This window comes from Electrona antarctica (genome assembly GCF_951216825.1).
Source record: "Electrona antarctica genome assembly, chromosome: 12".
Lineage (NCBI taxonomy): Eukaryota > Metazoa > Chordata > Actinopteri > Myctophiformes > Myctophidae > Electrona > Electrona antarctica.
In genome coordinates, this window is record NC_136793.1 from 21,308,307 (window position 1) to 21,330,806 (window position 22,500).

Sequence of the window (22,500 nt, forward strand, 5' to 3'; positions counted from 1 at the left end):
ATATTTTCAGAGTCAAATTAAACTATGAGATTGAGCACAAGTGTGAATACATTGCTATCCATGGTTGTAATCCTAATCCCACATCAGCAGTGGCTAGGGCTGTGATGTTTGGCATTGTTATTACGATGGTGAAAAAGTAACAATCTTGTGTCTTAAGTAATTTATGTCTTGTGTATTGTGAAATAACAGCATTGCAGAAACAAAGACGTTTAGGGTGGTCCTTCATATTAGGACATATCAGGAAACGGTATTGGTTTCCACAGCAGCGAGCATAGGTTTATTAGCGGACAGTTTCTTGGCTGTTTTAGCCCATAGATGCATTGGCACCAGACATATTGGTATACAAATTGGTTTATACAAAATATGAACACTGGCATTTTGAGTACCCTAACATTTTATGTTAGAAATGTTGAGAATAGCTTTTCAGATGTTTTCCATGAGCATTTCATCATCTTACTATTTTATTCTATAGTATGCGGTGTCACTGAGCAGTATGGGTGGAAGGGATTGAGGGTTTTCTTTCTCTTTTTGTCTTTTTTCTTTCCTCTTTTTTTGTTTTCTATTTAAAAAAAAAGAAATGTACATCATATCATAATGTTTGTGTAACAATTTATAATCTGTTCTCAATAAAAACCTATTTGACAAAAAAAAGAAATGTTGAGAATGGGTCCCAATCCCCAGCATCTAGAAATTGCCGGATGCTAACTTGCATATGTTGAGCAATTTTCATAATTGGCATAATATGTGACCATACCATTAACAACCTATATAAGGGGAAAGAAATCTAAATTTAATCATGCTTTAAGTAGCATGTGACGTGTCAAACTAGGGGGTTTTCATGATGCTGAATCCATTGTCGAGTCCAATTATGGATGTACAAGTTTTATACTCAGAATTGGAGTATTCCAAGCATTAGTTTTGCACAAAAAACACTATTTGGGCTAAAAACGTCCATAGCCGTCATCTAGTGCTGCACTATTCTTTCTCAGATTTTCCTCCATAAGAATTGAGATCATGATTCTCAAACGATTCTTTTCCATGAAAATATTTATATAAAAAAAAAAAAACTAATACATAAGAGTAACTAAAATGAACTGGACAGCCAACTAGTGCTACATGATTCTTCACGATTTTTCACAAAATGAGATTGCATAGGTGTCTGATCTAGATCTCGATCTTTTTTCGATTTATTGTGCAGCACTACCGTCATCACAAATGTGATGAGGTCAGCACATTTGGGCACGTTTTTAGCCCAAGGAGTGTTTTTTGTGCAAAACTAATGCTTGGAAAGGATTGAGCATCATGGCAAAATAATGGCGCTAGAGTGCCAGCAGATATGGCAGATTTTACTCTGAAAAGCCCTGCCTTCCGTTACCCCCCAAAACTGGGAGGCATAATCTTCCGTTCTTACCTCGCACTGATTAATTTAGTCTCTCTAGAAATGTTTATTTTCCAAAGGAGATGCTTCCTGAAGTCAGAAATGAAGACGGAACATTGCCCTTTTGATCAAAACCATGGAGAGCGCCCTAGATTTAGAGTTATGAGCTCTAATGGAGCCGTAAACGATGAAGTGAACGGCAGTGTGCATGCGCGAAACACAAGGAGTACGCTACAGAAGGGGCGGCTGTGGCTCAGGAGGTAGAGCAGGAGGTAGAGCAGGTCGTCCAATGACCCATGGGTCGGCGGTTCGAATCCCGGCTCCTCCTGTCTACATGTCGAAGTGTCCTTGGGCAAGACACTGAACCCCAAATTGCTCCCGATGTGCTGGTTGGAACTTGGTACCTTGCATGGCTTCCGCTGCAATCGGTGTATGAATGTGTGTGTGAATGGGTGAATGTAATGCACAATCTATGTAAAGCGCCTTGGATAAAGGCGCTATGTAAATGCACCATTTACCATTTACAGAAGGAAAGGCCAACCAAAAAATAAAACGAATCGTTATTTTTTTTTATATCAATTAAAAAAAACCTAAGGACGCCTATATACTGTACATGTCCAAGGCACCCTGTGGTTTTGATTCCCAGGAAAGTGTTAAAGCAGTATGAAATTTAGATTTCCCCCCACTTATATAGGTTGTTAATGGTATGGTCACATATTATGAAAATTGCTCAACATACAGTATGCAAGTTAGCATCCAGCAGTTTCTAGATGCTGGGGACCCATACTCAACATTTCTAACATAAAACGTTAGGTTACTCAAATTGCCTGAGTTCACATTGGACTCTATGGGCTGGCAAGTAGGGGGAGGTCTCTGAAACTTCTAGCTACAAATGAGTAAAACTCGCATGACATTTGCGGTGGTGGTAACATTTACATGGTAACATTGGACATGTATATGTTTTACAATTGGTATGTTTATCTAGGAGGAATATATTACAATTTATAATTATTTGTACTGTATCAAACAGAAATATGGCTTTTTGTTACACATTGGAGCACATTTTGGTGGAGACTTCCCAATAAAGTCCATGGTTCATCAAAACGAAACATGTTTTTCAATCAGTATAACAGTATTGGGCCCTTGGCCTAGAGTGGCCTTTGTAAGGCAGTAACAACGTATCAGGTGTGATAATCAGTCGTCCAAAAACCTTTGTCAATTTAATTGCCACAGTTTTTCCCCGGAGGAATTTGGGCTCAGAGCCGTAACTTCCACAGCCTTAAACCGGATTTATACTTGGTTGTATACTGTATATGCCGGATGTCGAGCACTGAAAACGGCGGATCTACAAACTGTGTGTGTAAAAGTGACTTTATAAGTGTGTGTGTGGGGCAAGTGCAGCTCATGTAGCCTAGGCAAGTAATTTACGCAACTGTGTGTCAGTACGTCGTGTACCATCAGATTTGTGTGTAGTCCACTGGTGTGTGTGTGTGTGTGTGTGTGTGTGTGCGCGCGCGCGTCTGCTTTCCCAGCAGCCCCCAGCCACGCCAGCTATGTGGGGTGAGGTGCAAGTGTGGAGGAGCAGGAGCCTTGTGGCCTTCTCAGTCCTCCCAATCAGTTGACAGGGGGTCTGGGGAAGGATAGTGGGCGTTATGGGGGGCTTTAAATCACTTTAATGTCTCCACTGAGACACACGGGACAGACATGGGTCACTAATGAAAGGCACTTTGTTAACATATTGATTTCTACGACTCTAGATCAGGCAGGGCTAATTCTCTCTGTGTGTGTGTGTGTGTGTGTGTGTGTGTGTGTGTGTGTGTGTGTGTGTGTGTGTGTGTGTGTGTGTGTGTGTGTGTGTGTGTGTGTGTGTGTGTGTGTGTGTGTGTGTGTGTGTGTGTGTGTGTGTGTGTGTGTGTGTGTGTGTGTGTGTGTGTGTGTGTGTGTGTGTGTGTGTGTGTGTGTGTGTGTGTGTGTGTGTGTGTGTGTGTGTGTGTGTGTGTGTGTGTGTGTGTGTGTGTGTGTGTGTGTGTGGTGACAATACAGGGATATGTTTGATGGTTTCCCACTTTAGGAAAGGCTAATCTTTTGAGTTGAGGCCCTAACACTGGGAGCGTGACGAGTAAACAATTAAAATAAAAAATTAAATAAATTACGTAGCTTGATCGCCGCATAATATTCACGTTCTATGTGGATCGTACTCATGACACAAACAGTCAATTAATGTGAATTAATTGGACAAAATAAGTGTCTAAGGGCCTTTAGTTAGTTGTAGTTAGGCTTTTATGATATACATTAGTGTTGCAGTTAATTATAGGGTTAGGGACATGTCCAAAAGTGAACTTGCGTGATGGAACATAATTATAATAGGGGCACGGTGGCGCAGTCGGTCTCGCTCGATTTCCGCCGGGGACACTGACTGTGAGCGGTCCTCTGCATCATCACTGCCCTAACACACTGGGGCCCTTTTTCCACCGGGGTTGAACTGGTTCGGTTCTTTCTTCCCGCCAAATATTGAACCAGTTCCGAGTGTTTCCACTGAAAATGAGTTGGTTCCGAACCATAAACGTTTGTTCCCAATGTGAACCACAAAACGGTGGTTCAGCTTTGTAATTGCATGCAGCGCTTTGTGAACCGAGATGATATAAGTGGGTGTGTCAGTAGGTTGCAACTTGTCAGTGGGTTGGAACTTGGGAGGACGCAGACACACGCAACATAACATAACATAACAGATAAACGATGCCGCAAATGTGCAATGGTCTGATGAAGAAACAGAGTGTTTGTTGTCCGTATATGGGCATCTCCTGACAGGAGAAGTTGGAGAGTACCCAGAGAAAGGCCAAATTATATTCGCCATTGGTAGAAGAGTTGGCGAAAGCTGGTTTCACTCGAACGGCAGAGCAAATAATCAATAAACTAAAGAAACTAAAATCGGATTACCGCAATGCCAAAAAGGAGTTGTCCAAAAGTGGAGCAGGGTATGATCATAGAGCTATAAAAGGCTGATGCCTTTCCCTATTATGACATCATCGACGGGGCATTGGGACATAGACCTGCAAACCAGCTGTTGATCCATAGAGGTTTTTTGGATAAAAATAAATGTCTGCATTAACTCTCGCAGATATTCTATGCGATTAACCATCTTGAAAGCATGCAGGGAACAAAAATACGTTTACATTAATTGCCAACGCAAACATGAAACGATCCAAACGTACGGATGCATCGCGATCCAGAATCCAGCTGAGGCTTGCAGGGCGTATCTGATAGTTGTAATAACTTGTAACCCTACTGTAACATCACAACCTCGTGGATACTGTATACATCGGCTTGTGTTGTGCAACGCCCTCGGGGTGTCTGCATGTATGACGGATCCTCCTCCTTTTCAACATTTTGTGTTTAGGTGCAATAGCGCCACCAAATGAACCAGGGTTCAATCTGGTGGAAATGCAGCCGGTTCGCAAAAAGCACCAAGGTTCGGAACCGCACTGGTTCTGAACCGACGTTCTTTTGGTGGAAAGGGGGTCTGGGTGGGTTTGGCAAAAGGGCCTTTCTGTGTGGAGTTTGCATGTTCTCCCCGTGTCCCCTAGGGTAGGTACCCTCACAAAAAACATGCAGTAATCCTGGTCTTTATACTGCCTCCCCCTGGCCAGCTGGGGCGCCTGATGGAGGGGAAAGGAACTGGTTGGAATAACGTGTTCCTTCCACATGCTACGTCCAACCGGGTAAACTCCGCCCTGTCAGGTGAAAAGAAGCGGCTTGGACTCCTCATGTATAGAAGGAAGCATGAGATCAGTCCGTTGCTCTCCCCAAGTTGGCAGAGGGAGTGTAGCGCCCAGGGTTACGTTGCAAAAATCGTGGGATAAAAGAATAGAAGAAAAAAAAGGTTACATAATTTTACTGTACGTCCGTGCTATTTTACATTTTTGAGTAATAAAGTATTTCATCAATCAATGACATTCGATTCCTATATCACATAATTCCTGTAAAAATTTGCCAAAGGTAATCGGTTATGAGTGACAGGCTGACAGCCTAGTCAACAGTGTCAACCTGCTCAGTGGTGTCAAGGTTTGTGTCTGCTATCTGGGTAAAGAAACAGATTGTATTAAGCAGCACGAAACAAACCATGTATAGTCTTATAGAGAACTGGACTTGAACTGCATGTACTTCAATCGCTTTCTTCCAAATCTCTTTGCCAAAAATAGCAGATGTTCAAGCTCACAATGTGTCCCGTTGCAACACGCTGTGAACTTGTAGATCTGCTATTTTTGACGAATGTTCCCCAAGTGGTTAAACTAGCAGCTGTAGATGTGATATTGGGCAGCCAGCTACAATACATTACCTACCTAATACCTATGTGTATCAGCTAAAATGAGTAGGCTGCGAGAGACCCCTTTTGTCACCTAGAACTAGGAAAACCATTTCCAACTCTTTCTTTAGAGTGTACAAATGGAAGGGTCCATTTGCTTCCATTTGTACACTTGCAGGGTTAAATTAACACTGAACTTAACAGTGTTTGATGCATCTACTTCCTCTGCAGACCAACAGTCCATGGGGAAGTCCTGTATGGAAGCAGAGCAGTGGTTCTGAATAGATTTTCTTTTTCTTTTTGTCTCCTCCAGCCTACCCCAAATCTTCCACAACAGCCTGTTATAACGCCACCATGAGCCAGATTTTTGCAAAACACATTTCTTTATATTACTCGTAAACATTTGATCCATTCATCATGCAAATTGGTAACCTGTCCACATCCCCATATTCCATCCCTATTGGCTAAGATTGCCTTCCAAAGTTTGCAAGATTGGTCCTTTTTGAACAAAATGCCTCAAATCATGAACGCAGAGTACAATTTGAGGGAAATCTTTCATGCACATTCCCACTATGCCGAGGAAGAAATGGCACTTGAAAATGTACACATCAGCCTCATGGTGGCGCTATAACTGGCCCATTCGTGTTTTTACCTATAACTGCACCGATCTGTGTAAAACTTTGCACACTCCCTAGACTAGAGGCAAAGGACAAACCTTTGACCTGCAAAATAATTCCCTCAGAAACCAGATAAGAGATATCGGTGTCCATGTGAAATCCTATGAATCCAGTAAGTTCCTTCAAGTGTAGTACGACAACCAGGCTTTCTCCAGTGTGAAAAGCCTGGTGACATAAGGTTAACCTTTCAGTGTCATGATCACAATGCAGCCTATTGTGTTTTGTTTAGAAGCATAGTCCCTACCTACAACCTATTTAACCAATTAAACCTTATATAGTTATTTGAACAGTGTCCCCCAGGGCTCTATAAATGGTCTGCTCCTTTTCCCCCCCTCTACAGTACATCAAATCTCTTCTACAAAAATAGTCAATCTACATTGCTCACTGATCAAGTGCTGCATTGCGATGCTCATAATGTCGCAGGGTTGCGATGCTTGCTGAATGTTTGCCCCCAGAATGTGGTTAGTTAATATTCTTCACAATGTATTACTGTAAAGTTGTAAATGTGCGTTTTCACAGTTTGAAAGTGTCTAGCTATGTGATACATCGTGAGTTTACGAAGGCTCACACTGCCACTGGTTCTCGCGTTTAAATGTCTGTTCCAGAGCTCATTTTAGCCCTCTGTCTCGCCTCTCGCTTGCCTCACATCTTCACTTTATCGAGTATGCGCTGACTGGCTTTTGGAGACCCCACAGGAGCCTATTAAGCAGACAAACCCTGGCAGTGTAGTCTATTTATGTACCTAGCCACAATTAGCAAGTGACATCAGAACTATATTCCGTGCTGGACAGGGAGAAATGCTAGCTGTGCAGAAAATGTTCTCGTCAAAAAGACTGCCTGCGAGCAAGCAAAGCTGTTGATTGACCACCTCTTTACGGTTTCAATTGTCTTCTGGGAATTTCATCACAAATGTTCTGGGGTATCAGATCTCAGCATGACATGTTGAGTGATGCTCACACTTGCACAGCAGAATTCCATATTATTAGCTCTGAGAGTGTAACAATGCAATGGTTAGAGCTAGGGCTGTCACGATTACAAATTGACGATTAATTGGCACACAAATAATTGCGATTAACTATTAAATTGCAAATAGTTTTTGGCATTGAACATTGGAATAGGATTTTAATTTCTGTAAATTGTCTAGGCTTCATAATCACAAATTGTACAGGGCAGATATGTCGGATAACTTATATATACGAAGAAATTACTGACACATTTAATAAATCAGGAATGCCTGATGAAGGTCAGAGCGATCGAAACATTGTACTCTAAATAAATAGTTTTTGTAAGTGAAGATGGTGTGCGACTGTGAAGATGGTGTGCGACTGTGAAGATGGTGTGCGACTGTGAAGATGGTGTGCGACTGTGAAGATGGTGTGCGACTGTGCGGGACTCCCTCTTTACATTATTGAAGTTCATACTGCTGTGCACTAGGACCCTTCTCTCAACAAAGAAAATGTAAGAATAGCTGAAATATCTGATCTACAAGCTTCCGAAGTGACGTGTTGTAAGCTTGTAGATCTGCTATTTCTGGAAAATGTTTGAGAATGTATGAAAACGTTTCTACATGGAATGGAAACGATTGACAAAATAATTGTGTAGGTGATTACCGGTATGTAATAATTGTGACAGGCTTAGTTAGGTCAATTTTTATACTCTCAGAGTATATGTTGTTGCTTTTTAAACAGAGTTGTCAGTCAGATTGTGCTCTAAACCTGATCCTTCTGTTCTGTCTCTGTTTCCAGGGGAGCATTTTCAGTGGTGCGCAGATGTGTTAAGCTGTGCATAGGACAGGAGTACGCTGCCAAAATAATCAACACCAAAAAGTTATCTGCACGAGGTAAGCATAAGCACGTCCATTATTCTTTGACTTCCAACAGGCTGGTAAATCCATTTGAGTAGGTTAGGTTTAACATGTAATGTTTTCAGCCCAACACATATAGCTGTATACTTGAAAACCTTACATTGGCATGTAGCCGAAAAATAATATGGACCTTAGTTGATTACGGTTGAAACGGTTCCTCGTTTTGCTGGGGACATGCTGGAACCAGTAGAGACATCTGTCCATATAATGGCTTCTGATCAGGTGGCCCACAGTGGCCTTTTATGAGCAGCAGGTTCATCTTTCACATTGGCCTGCTTGAGTCACTCTAATAAGCATCACGCACTGTCCACTCAGTAACGGTTTTAGCCAAAGCCAAGGCCAAATGCCACGGCCACGGGATCCCAGTCATCCCCCTCCCCCAAGCCCCACCACCCCAGCTCCACAATGGCCACCGCAGTGCTCTTCACGCAGCCAGTTGCCCAGTGTAAATCTCCTGCTGCGCCACTGCCTAGTCGTAACTGGAGCCACGGCACAGCGGGGCTGTGCCAGGTGGCATCGCGCTGACACTTGACTGTCACCCTTCGCACGCACGCACGCACGCCCTCGCACGCACGCACGCGAGCGCGCGCGTGCGACCACTACTTGTGTGTGAAAATGTCGAGTGTGGTCTGCAGGCATTTTAACCAGCCATTAGCAGAAGGCGTTTACCTAGAACTTCAAAGTCATCTTGTTATGTCTGTCATGTCTGTCTGTCTCTGATTGCGTGGTGTTATTTCCTATCAGCTTAAGGTCAGGTCAAAGAAAGGAACTCTTCTTTCTAGGCCCATCTCTCAGGATAAATCACAAAGGAAATTCAATTCAGCTGGGCCTGCTATAAAAGTGATTTCACGTGAATAAAAGAAATACAAAAATAAATGTTATGTGAACACTATTTGAGTGTGCTAGTCTTTCAATGTCCTTTAATCTCGATCTGCAACTGTTGTGTGTGGCTGGTCTGTGTTGTGACTGTGTCTGACCACACACACACACACACACACACACACACACACACACACACAGCACATTTGGCGAGATTAACCCATTCACCAGATTATCCTGCTCCTATTAGCGTAAAGCTAACAGATACTCCCATTTATACTGGCTTGATGAGACTGATATCAGGGGACCACTCAACAGCACATGCCTGCTACGCATACACAATAAATAAATTATATCTAGCTATTATAGATCCCATTATGGCTAGGGCTACATATCTAACTGTAACCGTTGTGGGATCACATCTCAATGTGTCAATCGGTCTCTGCTTTCAGCCTGCCTCCATATTTCCGAGGTGGAGAATGATCGCACCGTTTCAATATTTGATAGCTGGATTGATCCGTGTGTGTGTGCGTGTGTGCGTGTGTGCGTGCGTGCGTGCGCGTGCGCGCCACTAGCCCACTGTATATTTCTATCAGCACTCCGTGGCCCTATTTATAGCTCCATGACCTATCTGACATGGGCTTCTGCAGCAGGGTTTTATGGCAGCCCGGCCCCCTAACTCACTGTCCCGCTTTGGAGGTGGGAGTTTTTGGGGGTATTGTCTGTTTTGACTAGGGCCTGACCGAGGCCTATACTGTTTTACGATGATTTGACCGATATTTCGGTTAAAATGTAATCAAATCTTCGTTTAATGTATTATTTAATCACTATTAATAAACATAAATTAACATGTTTTTAAATAAAAAAACATATTACATTTTTACGTTTTCACATAAAGATGAATCATAAATGTATACAGATAAAGTAAGACAAACTAGAAAGGTATAAATTAAAAGCACAATTAACATGTTTTTACAACCAACCAAAAATAGACTAATAATGACCTATATACCGATGTATGGGTCGGACTCTAGTTTTGACATACATAATGGTTGGTATGAGCGTTCTTGTGGCGATGAGAGACTTTGAGGAGCGCCGGGTCAAGACTGGCGATGGATGTGGTTGCAAATTTGGTGGTGGGTGCAAGGGGTGGCGTGGTCTGTGTCTGTGTGCGGGCGGGGGGGGGGGGGGGGTCAGGCGAGAGAAGGCACCTCAGGCACTTGGCAGCTGTGGGCCAAGCGTCTGTGCGCCTACATGCCTTTAGCACGGGACTCTCATCTGACTCTCTCTTAAGCACGCACACCACACACACACACGTCACACGCACGCGCGCACACACACGCACACACAGCTGTTTCCACAAGCTGCTTGATGGACTTTTTGTCTCCACCAGGCCGAAGGCATGGGGAGAGAGTATGTTTTGCACTCCGTCCGTCCGTCCGTCCGTGTGTGTGTGTGTGTGCGTCCGTCCGTCCGTCCGTCCTTCCGTCTGTGAACAGCTAATCTCCGGCACCGTTAACCCGGTCGATGCCAAATTTTGCACACACACTCCCTGGATGCCAACGATGAACCTCTGCCCCAAAATTTCCAGAACGGCCTGTTATAGCGCCACCAGGAGGCCGCTTTGTGCAAAACAAGTTTTTGGACAGTACACCTACAGATTTTGTCCAAAAATAACGCAAATTGGTACACAGTCTCTCTAGAGCCATTCAACGAAACAGGTCTTTCAGATTTCTCAGACTCCATCCTGATTGGCTAAGATTGGCTTCCAAAGTTCGCAGGAGTGCTCAGTTTCAAACAAAATGCTGCAAATCATGAACACATCGTGTGATTTCCGTGAAATTGTGCACGCACATTCCCACTAGGCCGAGGAGGAAATGCCACATGAACATTTTCAACTCAGCCTCATGGTGGCGCTATAACTGGCCGAAAAGTGTTTTTACCTCTAACTGCACGGATCTGTGGATAACTTTGTATGCCAACTCCCTAGAGGCCAAGGAAAAACCTTTGCCTGGAATTTTCACATCTGCTCTTTATAGCGCCACCAGGAGGCCGACATATGTAAAACACATTTTCTAATATTACTCCTTCAGATTTTATCCAAATTTCACGCAAATCGGTACACATGCTCTTCATAGTCATGTGATCAAGACGGGTTTGTTTGATTTCTCATAATCCACCCTCATTGGCTACGATTGGCTTCTAAACTTTTCAGGAGTAGCCCGCTTTCTACCCGCTTTGTACAAATCGCCACAACTACTCAACGCAGCGTCCGATTGTGGTGAAACTGTGCATGCATATTCCCACTAGGCTTTGGAAGAAATGCCACTTGACAGTTTTCAAATCAGCCTCATGGTGGCGCTACAACAGGACAAGCCGCGTCACACACACACACACACACACACACACACACACACACACTTATATTGCTCCTAAACATTTTGCCAAACATCACACACACACTCCTATCCTCCTGGTGGAGACCTGTGCCCAGAAGGGCACTTTTTTTTCCCTTATACTTTGTTTGTCTTGTAAAGCACTTTGCGCTGCACTTGTGTCATGAAAGGTGCTCTATAAATAAAGTTTATTATTATTATATTATATAAAAAAACACAAGGGGGTATAAACTTGACAGGAGAGATATTTGGGTCTAATCCCAAATATATAAAACTGTTTCTTAATTATGATATAAACAACTATATAATTAATGAATGAACATATATAGTTAGTGTGGTTGCAACCAGACTAATTAATGAACATATATAATTAGAACATATATATAGTGTGGTTGCCCAAATGGCAACCACACTATAGTTATTGTCACAACAAAATAGACCTTTATGGGTCTGTAACTCGGAGAGTGTAAAAATGGCTCCATATATGTGGACGACATCGACATCCAGCAATGACATCATTCTAATGTAGAAACCTCATATATGGATATACACGCCTGGCATCATCATCGTGACAAGTCAGACCCTATATAAAGAAGAATCAGAAGAGATTTAGTAGACTAGACTGGTTTCTTAACTCTGACTTCTGAGGATCGGAAGTCTCCAAAGCTCTATTCTTTAACAGCTAATTAGGGTGAGTGTGTGTGTGTGTGTGTGTGTGTGTGCGCGCGCGCGATGTTGCGTTGGACGTTCCATCTGGATCATAGAGTTGGGACACCCCCCAACTCGAAGCACAAGGTGGCCGTAGGGCACAAGGTGTACTCGTTCGGATTGCATTGGAACAAAGGCGAAGGACAGAGAGATCTGGCGATCGACGTACGCATCTTAAACACGGTGTCCATGAGCTGGACGCGGTTGCCCTCTGTTACAGCCGGAAGAGAACACAGTGAGCTTTTCCGTGGAAGATCATGCGCACCCATGCTGCTAATAGAAAACATAATCTATCATGTCAAAAACGTAATTTATGCATTCGACGTCGACACCCACAGATGGTTCAAGCCCAGTGTTTCTGGAACCGCCCCAGGTGTGTTGAAGTTCCCCTCGTCCTGTGCTGTGAGGGATTCAATCTATATCTATGGAGGATACCAATATATAATACAATATAATGAAGACATCTATAAGTTGGCCACCACAACGATGCTCTGGTCTTTAATTAAGTCCAGAGGCGCTCCCCTGCCAGTGTCAGGCCGGCACTCCGCCACCGCCATCGGGACAAAGATGTTTGTATTCGGCGGCCGACACGAAAGGACGGAAACCGACTACGACACCATCAGGGTGTTTGACACGGAGACAGAGCTCTGGCTGAGCACGCCTTATTCTCCAGCGCTTCTTCCAGAAGGACGCACTGGTCATCGGGCATTTGCCCACGATGGACAGCTGTACATACTCGATGGCTACAGCCAAGGTCTGCGGCGCTGCCCCCAAGGTATGTGGAGATTCAATCCAGAGACCTTCTCCTGGAAGAAGGTCGAGCCCATGGGTAAAGGCCCACGGCCATATTATGGTAGAAGCTGTTGCGTGTTTGGAGATCGCGTCATAGTCTTTTGTGATGAATACGAAGATGAAAATGACCTGTTTGTCCTAGACTTAAGTCCCAGTCTGAAGACACTATGCAAGCTAGCAGTTATTCATTACAGTCTGGAGCAGTCTGACCTCACACACAACATCAGGTGGGAACTGGCAACCATGACTACCAACATGTATAAGGATGAAGATGAACTAGAGGATGAAGAGGACAGATTTTCAAAAGACGCTTTCTTTATTTTTTTGTAAACACCATTGACAATGAAGGGAAATTTACGTCATAATGTAACTCATTATGTCATATTGTCTCTTTATTGTTAACAGTTTGACTCCATAAAACGCGCTACCCGCTATTTAATCAAATAGTCTACGCTGCCGAGATTGTTTTATTACCTTTAGAGCATACGCTGAAGTATTTGCAGCTTTCAACAACGAAAATCCGTTATGATCATCAGCACCAGCGGCCATTACAATGCGCTACAGGATCCGCCTCCATGAGGCGTTGTAGTCCAAACAAACCCCCGTCCACTTACATTGGGCTCAATTTCCCAGAAGCCCTAGCAGCCCAGATGATGACTTGATTTCCGGTTTCGTCATCATAACGCGACGGCCTCGTCATCAGGTCCCGGATAAATCCGCTGTTTCTTTTTAATTATTTTAAAACGGCGAATTAAACGCATTAAACAAATGTCGGGTATAGCGTTTTACGCACGGTGGAACACTGGATGAAACAATTAACAATTAACTGTTAATGGCGTTTAATGTTTGTGTTGACACCGTTTGTTTTACATCACCATTACATCACCTAATCAACATGAGTTAGACTTTAATATATTAGCGCCCCTCATTTCACACGGGTGTGATTTTTTAAGGGACACTAGCCCCTCCTAAAAACAGCTTTTGTCCTCATACGTCTCAAGATTTGCCATTGACCACGGTAAGAGAATTCCGGTCAAATGTCCGCAAAATTCTGTCCCCGCCGTCTCAAGTTTTGCCATTGATGATGAACGGAGAAATTACGTCAGAATTCCGCCTTTTATGATGTAAATTAAACAACGCCATTGACATTAAAGAAAAATGTATGTCATATGTAAACGAGCAAATCAGCTAACCAATCACAGGCAACAGCCATTCTGATTGGCCAGTATGAGATGATGCATGTACGATGATAAGAGCGCCCCTCACTTCACACAGGTGTGATTTTTCATTGGCACATTTGACTCAAGGTTTCATCTTTCACTGACTTTCCTACTAGGCTGAGGAATCCCACCCTTTTCACATTGGCCTGTTACAGTGCCACCAACAGGTGGATTTTTGCAAAACACATTTTTGGAACAAAATGCCTCATATCATCTAATTGCCATCCGAGGCGTAAGAAGAAATGGCACCCTTTTCACATTGGCCTATTATAGCGCCACCAGGAGGCCACAACCTGACCTGCCCTGGTGGAGACCTGTGCCCCAAGGGGCACTGTATCTAGTTAATGTTTGCTTTAAGCATGCCCCCTCGTAGTCGTAACGTAATGTGGCAGCCAAGTCTATGGACTTTGTGTGCACCCAAAGGTGCCCCTCAGTGCTAATGTGTCCACATGTCCCCCACCTATCTCGAAAGCCTGTTGTCCAGAACTGACCCGCGGCAATGATCTCCATATTGGAGATCCCTGAAGAATGCCGATGTCAATACTATGATGTGATATTGATAACAGTACTACAGTATATGCCACGGTGCTGTATGGACTACGATATGGCATAAAGGAACACAGACAGAGGGATACAGAGATCTCCATATGGGCATATAGGGAACACAGACAGGCAGGCAGGCACACAGACAGACGGACACTGTCCAACAAAAAGGGACACTGACAGCAGATGGTACAACAGGACAACGGGTACTCTTGACAACGAATAAAACTAGGTAGCATAACTGGTCATCGGGCCAATGGGCAATGAGAAACTTTTGAAGAAAAAGAAAAAAAATTGCTTTAATAACATGCCAAAACTAGGAACAAGGTTGAAAGCGGTTAGGGCTCTTAGTCATTTTGCAACTTTCATTTTAACTATATCCCCAACCCACAGAGCAATAGTCGGCTATTTGACGTCTGTCTAAATGTGAACATTTTTAAGCTGTCTAGGGGCTTAGCTTAGACATTGATTATCATCGATTAACGTTGATTAATGTCTATAGACTCGCTATATTTTTGTCGTGTTTTAAAGGTCTATATATATAGGCCGGCTATAGCTGTTGAAACCCATAGCCCATTTTAGACATATATTAGACGTCTAATAGCCTGAAAAATGCTCAGTGGGTCTAGTATATAAATAAAGTGCACTATATCATATCATATATCATATATTATCGTTGTACAGCCGTGCACTATAGCCTCATTTAGTGGTTCCCAAATGGTGGCACACTGGTGGAGAAAGGTCTAGGTGTGCCTTGGGATTTTGTTGTGACAACCACTCATTTAATGAACCCATTAAGACCTGAGGCCGATTCTATAAATGCCTTCTCAAACGGCCGCTGGAACCCCCATCTGAAAATGTTTTGTGCCAGGGACCCACAGAAGGGAAGATTTGTGTTAAAATCTAAATGACTCAACATTATTCAAACTTAGCAGATGTGCAAGCTCGCAGCACGGCATGAAGTCTCATGCTGTGATATTTGTATTTTATTTAGTATACTGTATCAGTACTTTGTGCACACTCATTCCTAATATAGAGGCAAATTCTATACTGAAACACATTTTAACCTCTTTCAACCTGTGGTCCCTGTTCTATTTTCACATAAAAAAAAGAAGCAAAAATAGCAGATCTGCAAGCTCATAACGCATTGTAAGGTTGTTGCTCGGCTATTCTTGCTATCAATGTACCTGGTCCTTTATTATTTTTGATTTATATTAATGATTTAACCATGAACTGCAATAAGTTTCTTCCTATTTTATTTGCAGATGATACCAATCTCATTGCCTCACACAGGGATTTAAATACTCTCGTTAAATATGTTAATGATGAATTGTTGGATGTTTTCAAATGGTTTCAATTGAATAAGCTTACTCTCAATATAAAAAAATGCAACTTCATGATTTTTAGCAATATTAACAAAACATTTCCCAAAGAAAAACCTAAAATTGTAATCAATGGCTCTGAAATTTACCAGGTTCCACATACTAAATTCTTGGGTGTCATTATAGACGAACATTTAAATTGGAAACAACATATTGATACTGTATGTATGAAGTCTATGAAGATGCTTGGTATTTTGAGAAAAATCTGCCCTTTTGTTCTTCCTTCATGTCACTTAACACTCTATTATAGCTTAATTTTCCCTCATATTAATTACTGTAATATTGTCTGGGCTGCTACATATTCAACACATCTCTCTAAATTACTGATCATTCAAAAAAGGTTTCTGAGAATGATTTCACATTCAAATCGGTATGAGCCGTCTGCCCCGCTCTTTATCAAATATTCACTATTACCCATTGACAAAGTAAACGTTTTTCAGACCTGTTTATTTATGTTTAAATTCAAAAAATGCATACAAGACATTCCCTCTTCTTTTCACAATTTTTTCCGTGTTACTTCTGACATTCACTCCTACCCCACAAGGCAAAGAGATGATTTTGAATTACCTTTTTGTCGTACTTCCAAACATCAATCTTTCATCAAATTTAGAGGCCCTCATCTATGGAATTCCCTAGATGCTTCACTTAAATCCTCATTATCCTTGTCAATATTCAAAAAACATCTAAAGAAATATCTTATGTCTTCCTCTCTGTAGATTACATGATTTACTTTTATGTGTTATATTTTCTTTTGTATGTTTGTTTGTTTTGTTTATTTCCCTTTTTGTGCAGTCTGTTTTTTATTTCTTTATTGCACATCTGCCCCCCTTTTCCAAACCTGTTTAGACTTTTGTATTGTTCTTAATTTAACTTTTAATCTGTTTTAAATCAATTGACCTCATACAGGAAAGGATTCCAAATAAGCCAGCTGGCTTCTTCCTTTCCTTGCATTGTATTTTTGTTTTTTGATATGTATTGTCTATCTTTTGTACTACATGCTGAATAAATAAACCTAAACCTAAACCTGTAGGTGTGCCTGGAGACGGTTTTGTCTTTCTTGGGCACAAAAAGTTATAAAACCACCGTCCTAATTCATACTCGGTAGTACGACAGTGTCGCTTGCCAAAAGAGAACTGGTCTAGATTCGGTTTGCTTTGGCACACAGCACCCCTGGTGCCATGGAGCATAAGTTAAGCTTATACTGTACGTACAGTATCTAATACGCTGCTGGAGATTCACCTGCAATGCAGTGGCGGTGGAGCTGACCTGTTTTTCAGCCAGCGAGCTCAGTGTCATTGTCAAGACCGCACCGGAGACTGGCTCAATGTCACACAACCAGGATAGCTCTGATACAACCTATGTGGCTAAATGAAGCCTTATCACACAACATTACATTATCTTTAAAGCAGGCTAGGAACCCCTTAGCTGAGAGAGAGATGAAGCCGGGACCCCCATTACATATAGTATTGTATATAATGTATTGTCAGACATTTAACCACATTAAATGTTCAATAGTTAGTAAACTTGACCTTTGGCCCTGTACTTGGTTTGCTTGTTTTTTCCTTTAGTTTACACTTTACAGAAAATAGCCGATCTTCAAACTTTTGAAGACCCATGCTTTAAAGTAGAGACACTGCAAAGAAGAAACAAAATGTCAACAGATGACCAGTAGCCTAAATCCAGAGTGTTCTTTAACTGAGAGTAAACTGCTTGTAAAGATGGCGCCTGTGGCTGTGCCTGGACCTTAACTATAAACGGTAACCGCAGCTGTGTGTGTGTGTGTGTGTGTGTGTGTGTGTGTGTGTGTGTGTGTGTGTGTGTGTGTGTGTGTGTGTGTGTGTGTGTGTGTGTGTGTGTGTGTGTGTGTGTGTGTGTGTGTGTGTGTGTGTGTGTGTGTGTGTGTGTGTGTGTGTGTGTGTGTGTGTGTGTGTGTGTGTGTGTGTGTGTGTGTGTGTGTGTGTGTGTGTGTGTGTGTGAGATGTGATTAGAATTGTGATTAGGTGATTGTTTAATAATTGTGACGGGCAGTGACATCTATTGCCACAACTGTGAATTGGGAAGGCCAGTAACGAGAGAGCATTTTGTAGTTGAATATAATGTCAGGAGAGGCTGTGAGTCGCACTGCACTGTTTCAACAGTGTTTTTTGGTAGCCCAAATATGCCCGGTCTGCCAAAATACCAAAATACAGGGAGAGGGCAAAGTGTGTCTGCAGTGAAACCCCACCACCACACTACTATAAGTTACATACCGGTACTATGCCTTTATGTAACTTTCCTCTTCTACCCTGTATATGAAGTTCATATACAGGGTAGAAGAGGAAAGTTCATATTATGAACCTGCGCAAGTGCTGACATTTTTACCATTGAGCTAATGGAGCCTGCCTGCCTGCTTGCTCAGGAGATAAATTGAATCCTGAGAGCTGTTTCCCCGTTACAATGGAAGTCAATGGACCCTATTTTGTATGTCTTAAATTGCTAATAAACAACACAGCGGAGCGAAATAATTAATGTAATGGACTAGTTTGCCCATAATAAGGTAAGAAAACAACCCAAACCTCTAAAAAGTGGTCTTACCCTTTAAGTATGACTTGAATAGGATTTCCTTTTTGAAAATGCATTTACAACATTGTGATTCCCGTTCATAGTTTTTTTTCAATTCAATTCAATTCAATTTTGAGAACCTCTGATGTACAGTAGGCGAACATTTACAGTTTTTCTGGCAATGGCAGATTCACAGGCTCACGTGATATGAGTAGTAGTGGGCAGAGAGGAGGCGTCTTTCTCCTCCAACAGCAGCCATGCTTTGTTTCTCTATCCCTCCCTGCCCTCCCCCCCCCCCCCCCCTCCTGTTGTCTCAACAGTCTTCTCTCCAGTGGTGGAAAAAGTACTCATGTTTTCTTTTTTTACTTAAGTAAAAGTATCAATGTAGAAAATAAAGTACAAGTCTGGAATTCTAAATTTACTCGAATCTCAAAAATGCATCCTAAAGTACTCATTATGCAGAAGTTTTCGAATGTATACAAATCTTTTGAAAATAATAGCAGATTCACAGCAAAGTAAAAGCACAATATTTGCCTCTGAGATCTAATGGCGTAAAAGTAAAATTATTGGAAATACTCAAGTAAAGTACAAAGACCTCAATATTGTACTTAAAGGGATAGTTCAGATTTTTTGAACTTAAGTTGTATGAAATACTTGCCATTAATATAGTGGTTGCAACTGTATTAATTGATTGCCCGAGTCCCATGGTGGGAGTTCTGCTCTGGTTTTGGTCAATATTAAGTAGTTCCGGTCATTTTGTGGGGGGCACTGGGGGCCACGCAGTAAAAGTAAATGAATCCACAAAACAAACTTAATTTGTATTGTTGACCTATTTCTAAAATATTAGCGCGACTTTCGTTCAACTTTGACCCCTCTATCACATGGAACTATTTTTTTGGGCGTAGTGATATGGACACAAAAAACATAGTTCTGTGTGATAGAGGGGTAAAAAAAGAACGGAAGTTGCACTAATATTTTAGAAATAGGTCAACAATACAAATGACGTTAGTTTTGTGGATTAATTTACTTTTACTGCGTGGCCCCCAGTGCCCCCCACAAAATGACCGGAACTACTTGATATTTCACCAAAACCAGAGCAGAACTCCCACCACAGGACTCGGGCAATCAATTAATACAGTTGCAACCACTATATTAATGGCAAAATATTTCATACAACTTAAGTTAAAAAAATCTGAACTATCCCTTTAATACCTCAGTATTGTTACTTTCCACCACTGTTTCTCTCTCCCCGATTCACTCCTCTCATCTTCTGAGAGCATAATCACTAGGTGCTCACTTCACTGTCACTCCTCGTGTGTGTGTGTGTGTGTGTGTGTGTGTGTGTGTGTGTGTGTGTGTGTGTGTGTGTGTGTGTGTGTGTGTGTGTGTGTGTGTGTGTGTGTGTGTGTGTGTGTGTGTGTGTGTGTGTGTGTGTGTGTGTGTGTGTGTGTGTGTGTGTGTGTGTGTGTGTGTGTGTGTGTGTGTGTGTGTGTGTGTGAACACAGGTATCTTAGGGTTCATGCTGTGCTCTGCATGTATGCACAAACGTGGTGGTCCACTGCCCTGGCGTCTGTGCGTGCGTGTGTGTGTTTATGTAACACAGCCATGATGCTAGCCAGATCAGATCTTTATGTATGCATGTATACACGGGATGTATACATTCAGTTGAATTGAACCCTATGTTTCTGGAACACGGGAATTTAATATTCCCAATTTAACAATTAACAATTTAATATTGGGCGCTGAAGGCTAAATCCATCACGGTAATTCACATGGTTTTGGTAGAATGCAAACAAAGCTACAGGCGATCTCTGGTCAAAGTGTTTATTGTTTTATTGTTGACATGTTTTGCTTTTATTTAAGGGACCGACGTTGGTCCCTTATTGTTTTTGTCTTTTTCTTCTCCTTCTTATTCTTCCGCCAAAAATAGCAGTTCTGGCTGAACCGTGCAGTCGGTTTTCGCGAAACTTGTCAACATGGTAGAGGGCCATGGCCAAAAGGTGCCGCTATAGCACTCAATTGAAAATGCAAACTTTGAACAGGCATAGCTCATGAACCGTTTGACCGTTGGCAATGAAACTTTGATACATATACAGTATGTGGCTCCTCATGCCGAACAACTTTTGTGCTCTGACTTTTGACCTCTGACCTTTAGATGACCCTCCATTTTGAATTATATGGGGCGGCTGTGGCTCAGGAGGTAGAGCAGGTTGTCCAATGATCCATGGGTTCCATTGATCAAAAATGCACAAAACTTCTACACGTGAACTTTGGACCTATACGGACAAAAAAGGTTTTTATGAGCCAATGAAAATTGCTGTTTTGTGAAAATTCTTCTTCTGCCCCTAATACATACATGCAGCATCATATGCTTATGAAACGTTACACTATGGTAGAGGGTCATGCCAAATAGCGCTGACACCAGTCTTACTCCAATTAGCCAAAGGCGGGCGTTATAGCAATTTTTTGAAAATGAAACCTTTGAACAGGCATAACTCATGCCTCGTTTGGACAAAAGTCATGGCACTTGACTCATGGGGAACACATCTGTCACTTTGACCAGTAAGCTCCGCCCTCAGATATTCCACCATTTTGAGCAATTTGAAACATTCTTATACCTGATTTTCTGCCTGGATCTTTGAGAGATTTGCGTGAAACGTTCTACACACAATCTATGGACCATTATCTGAAATGAGAAGTTTGTACGTGAACACATGAACAGCGAACAGTGCACACTGTAGTAATGTCCAAAACTAGGAGACACATACTTGTTTTCAAAAACACAATGATTTTGCTGTTAACAATAGAACAACTAACTGTGTCTGGATATCTCAGTTTGTAGAGCTCTTGCTTTTGGAACACAAGTTTGTGGGTTCAAATCCGGTCAACGCCAACTCGGTGTATGAGTCTTCAATAACCCTGCCCCTATCCCACACAACTAAAACCTAACTTGTCACAATTACATGGTCTTCTTTTTCTCAAGTTCAGTCTTCCATGTTTCTATGGCTTATTCGTGCATATTGTTCTCATAGCTTATTGCCTTCCGGCTTGGTCCCGCGACTCCCGCCTTATCGCTGCTTGCAGCTATATTGTTGTGATTGTGACTCTGATGTCTGTGAAATGGGCTTTATAAATAAAATGTAATTACTTACTTTCAATATTGACTTTGCTCAGCATTGTGTGTCGCTCACCGGAAATATCTGATCAATAAACTCACAATGTGTGGCGGTGCCTTGTAGATCTGCTATAAATCTAAATCAGATTTAACAAAGAAGTTCATGACTCAGAAATGTACGGCACAGTTCATATTTAGTTTGTTCCACTGCCAAAAGTTGCTATGTCTCTTTCTCTCTACTACTACTACTACTTAGACCCTCCAGAAAGACGCGGGCAAAAATCCTTGATTATGCAGTTTAAAATCCTTCGATGAAATCCTTTGTGACGAAATATGCAGGTTTTTATGTGATTTTATGCAGTGAAATTGCGGAAAGTTGTCAAATATGCAGAAAGTTGAAAAATATGCTGAAAAAGTAGAAATGCAGAATATGTGAAAAGTTGTGAAATATCTGGAAAGTTGCAAAATATGCAGAACATTTTGAAATACAGAATATTCATATGCTGAAAGTTGTGAAATATGCGAAAATTATCAAAATATGCGGAATTTTATGATTTTATGCGTTGAAATCTGCGGGAAGTTTGTGCTTGAGCTTTTAGATTATGCAACCTTTAAAAAAAACAAAAAATCCCCTACATAATCTGCACCATTTGGCTGATTATGTGGTAAATTATGCGATCACTATAAACACATTTTTCTAGAGGGTCTACTACCTCCCCATCATCCTCCTCTCTCTCTGTCTTTCAGATCACCAGAAGCTGG

The 22,500-nt window shown here is 42.0% G+C and overlaps 1 protein-coding gene across 6 annotated transcripts in view; it reads left to right on the forward strand.

Annotated features, from left to right (window-relative positions):
- Positions 1–22,500, forward strand: part of camk2b1 (calcium/calmodulin-dependent protein kinase (CaM kinase) II beta 1) — a 76,892-nt gene that overhangs the window by 1,563 nt on the left and 52,829 nt on the right. For all 6 annotated transcript variants that reach the window (XM_079515445.1, XM_079515450.1, XM_079515446.1 and 3 more), the window contains exons 2-3: positions 8,104–8,198; positions 22,486–22,500. The exon at positions 22,486–22,500 is cut by the window's right edge and continues 45 nt beyond it. In XM_079515445.1, the coding sequence (XP_079371571.1) occupies positions 8,104–8,198; positions 22,486–22,500 (110 nt within the window). The remainder of the gene's footprint in view (positions 1–8,103; positions 8,199–22,485) is intronic.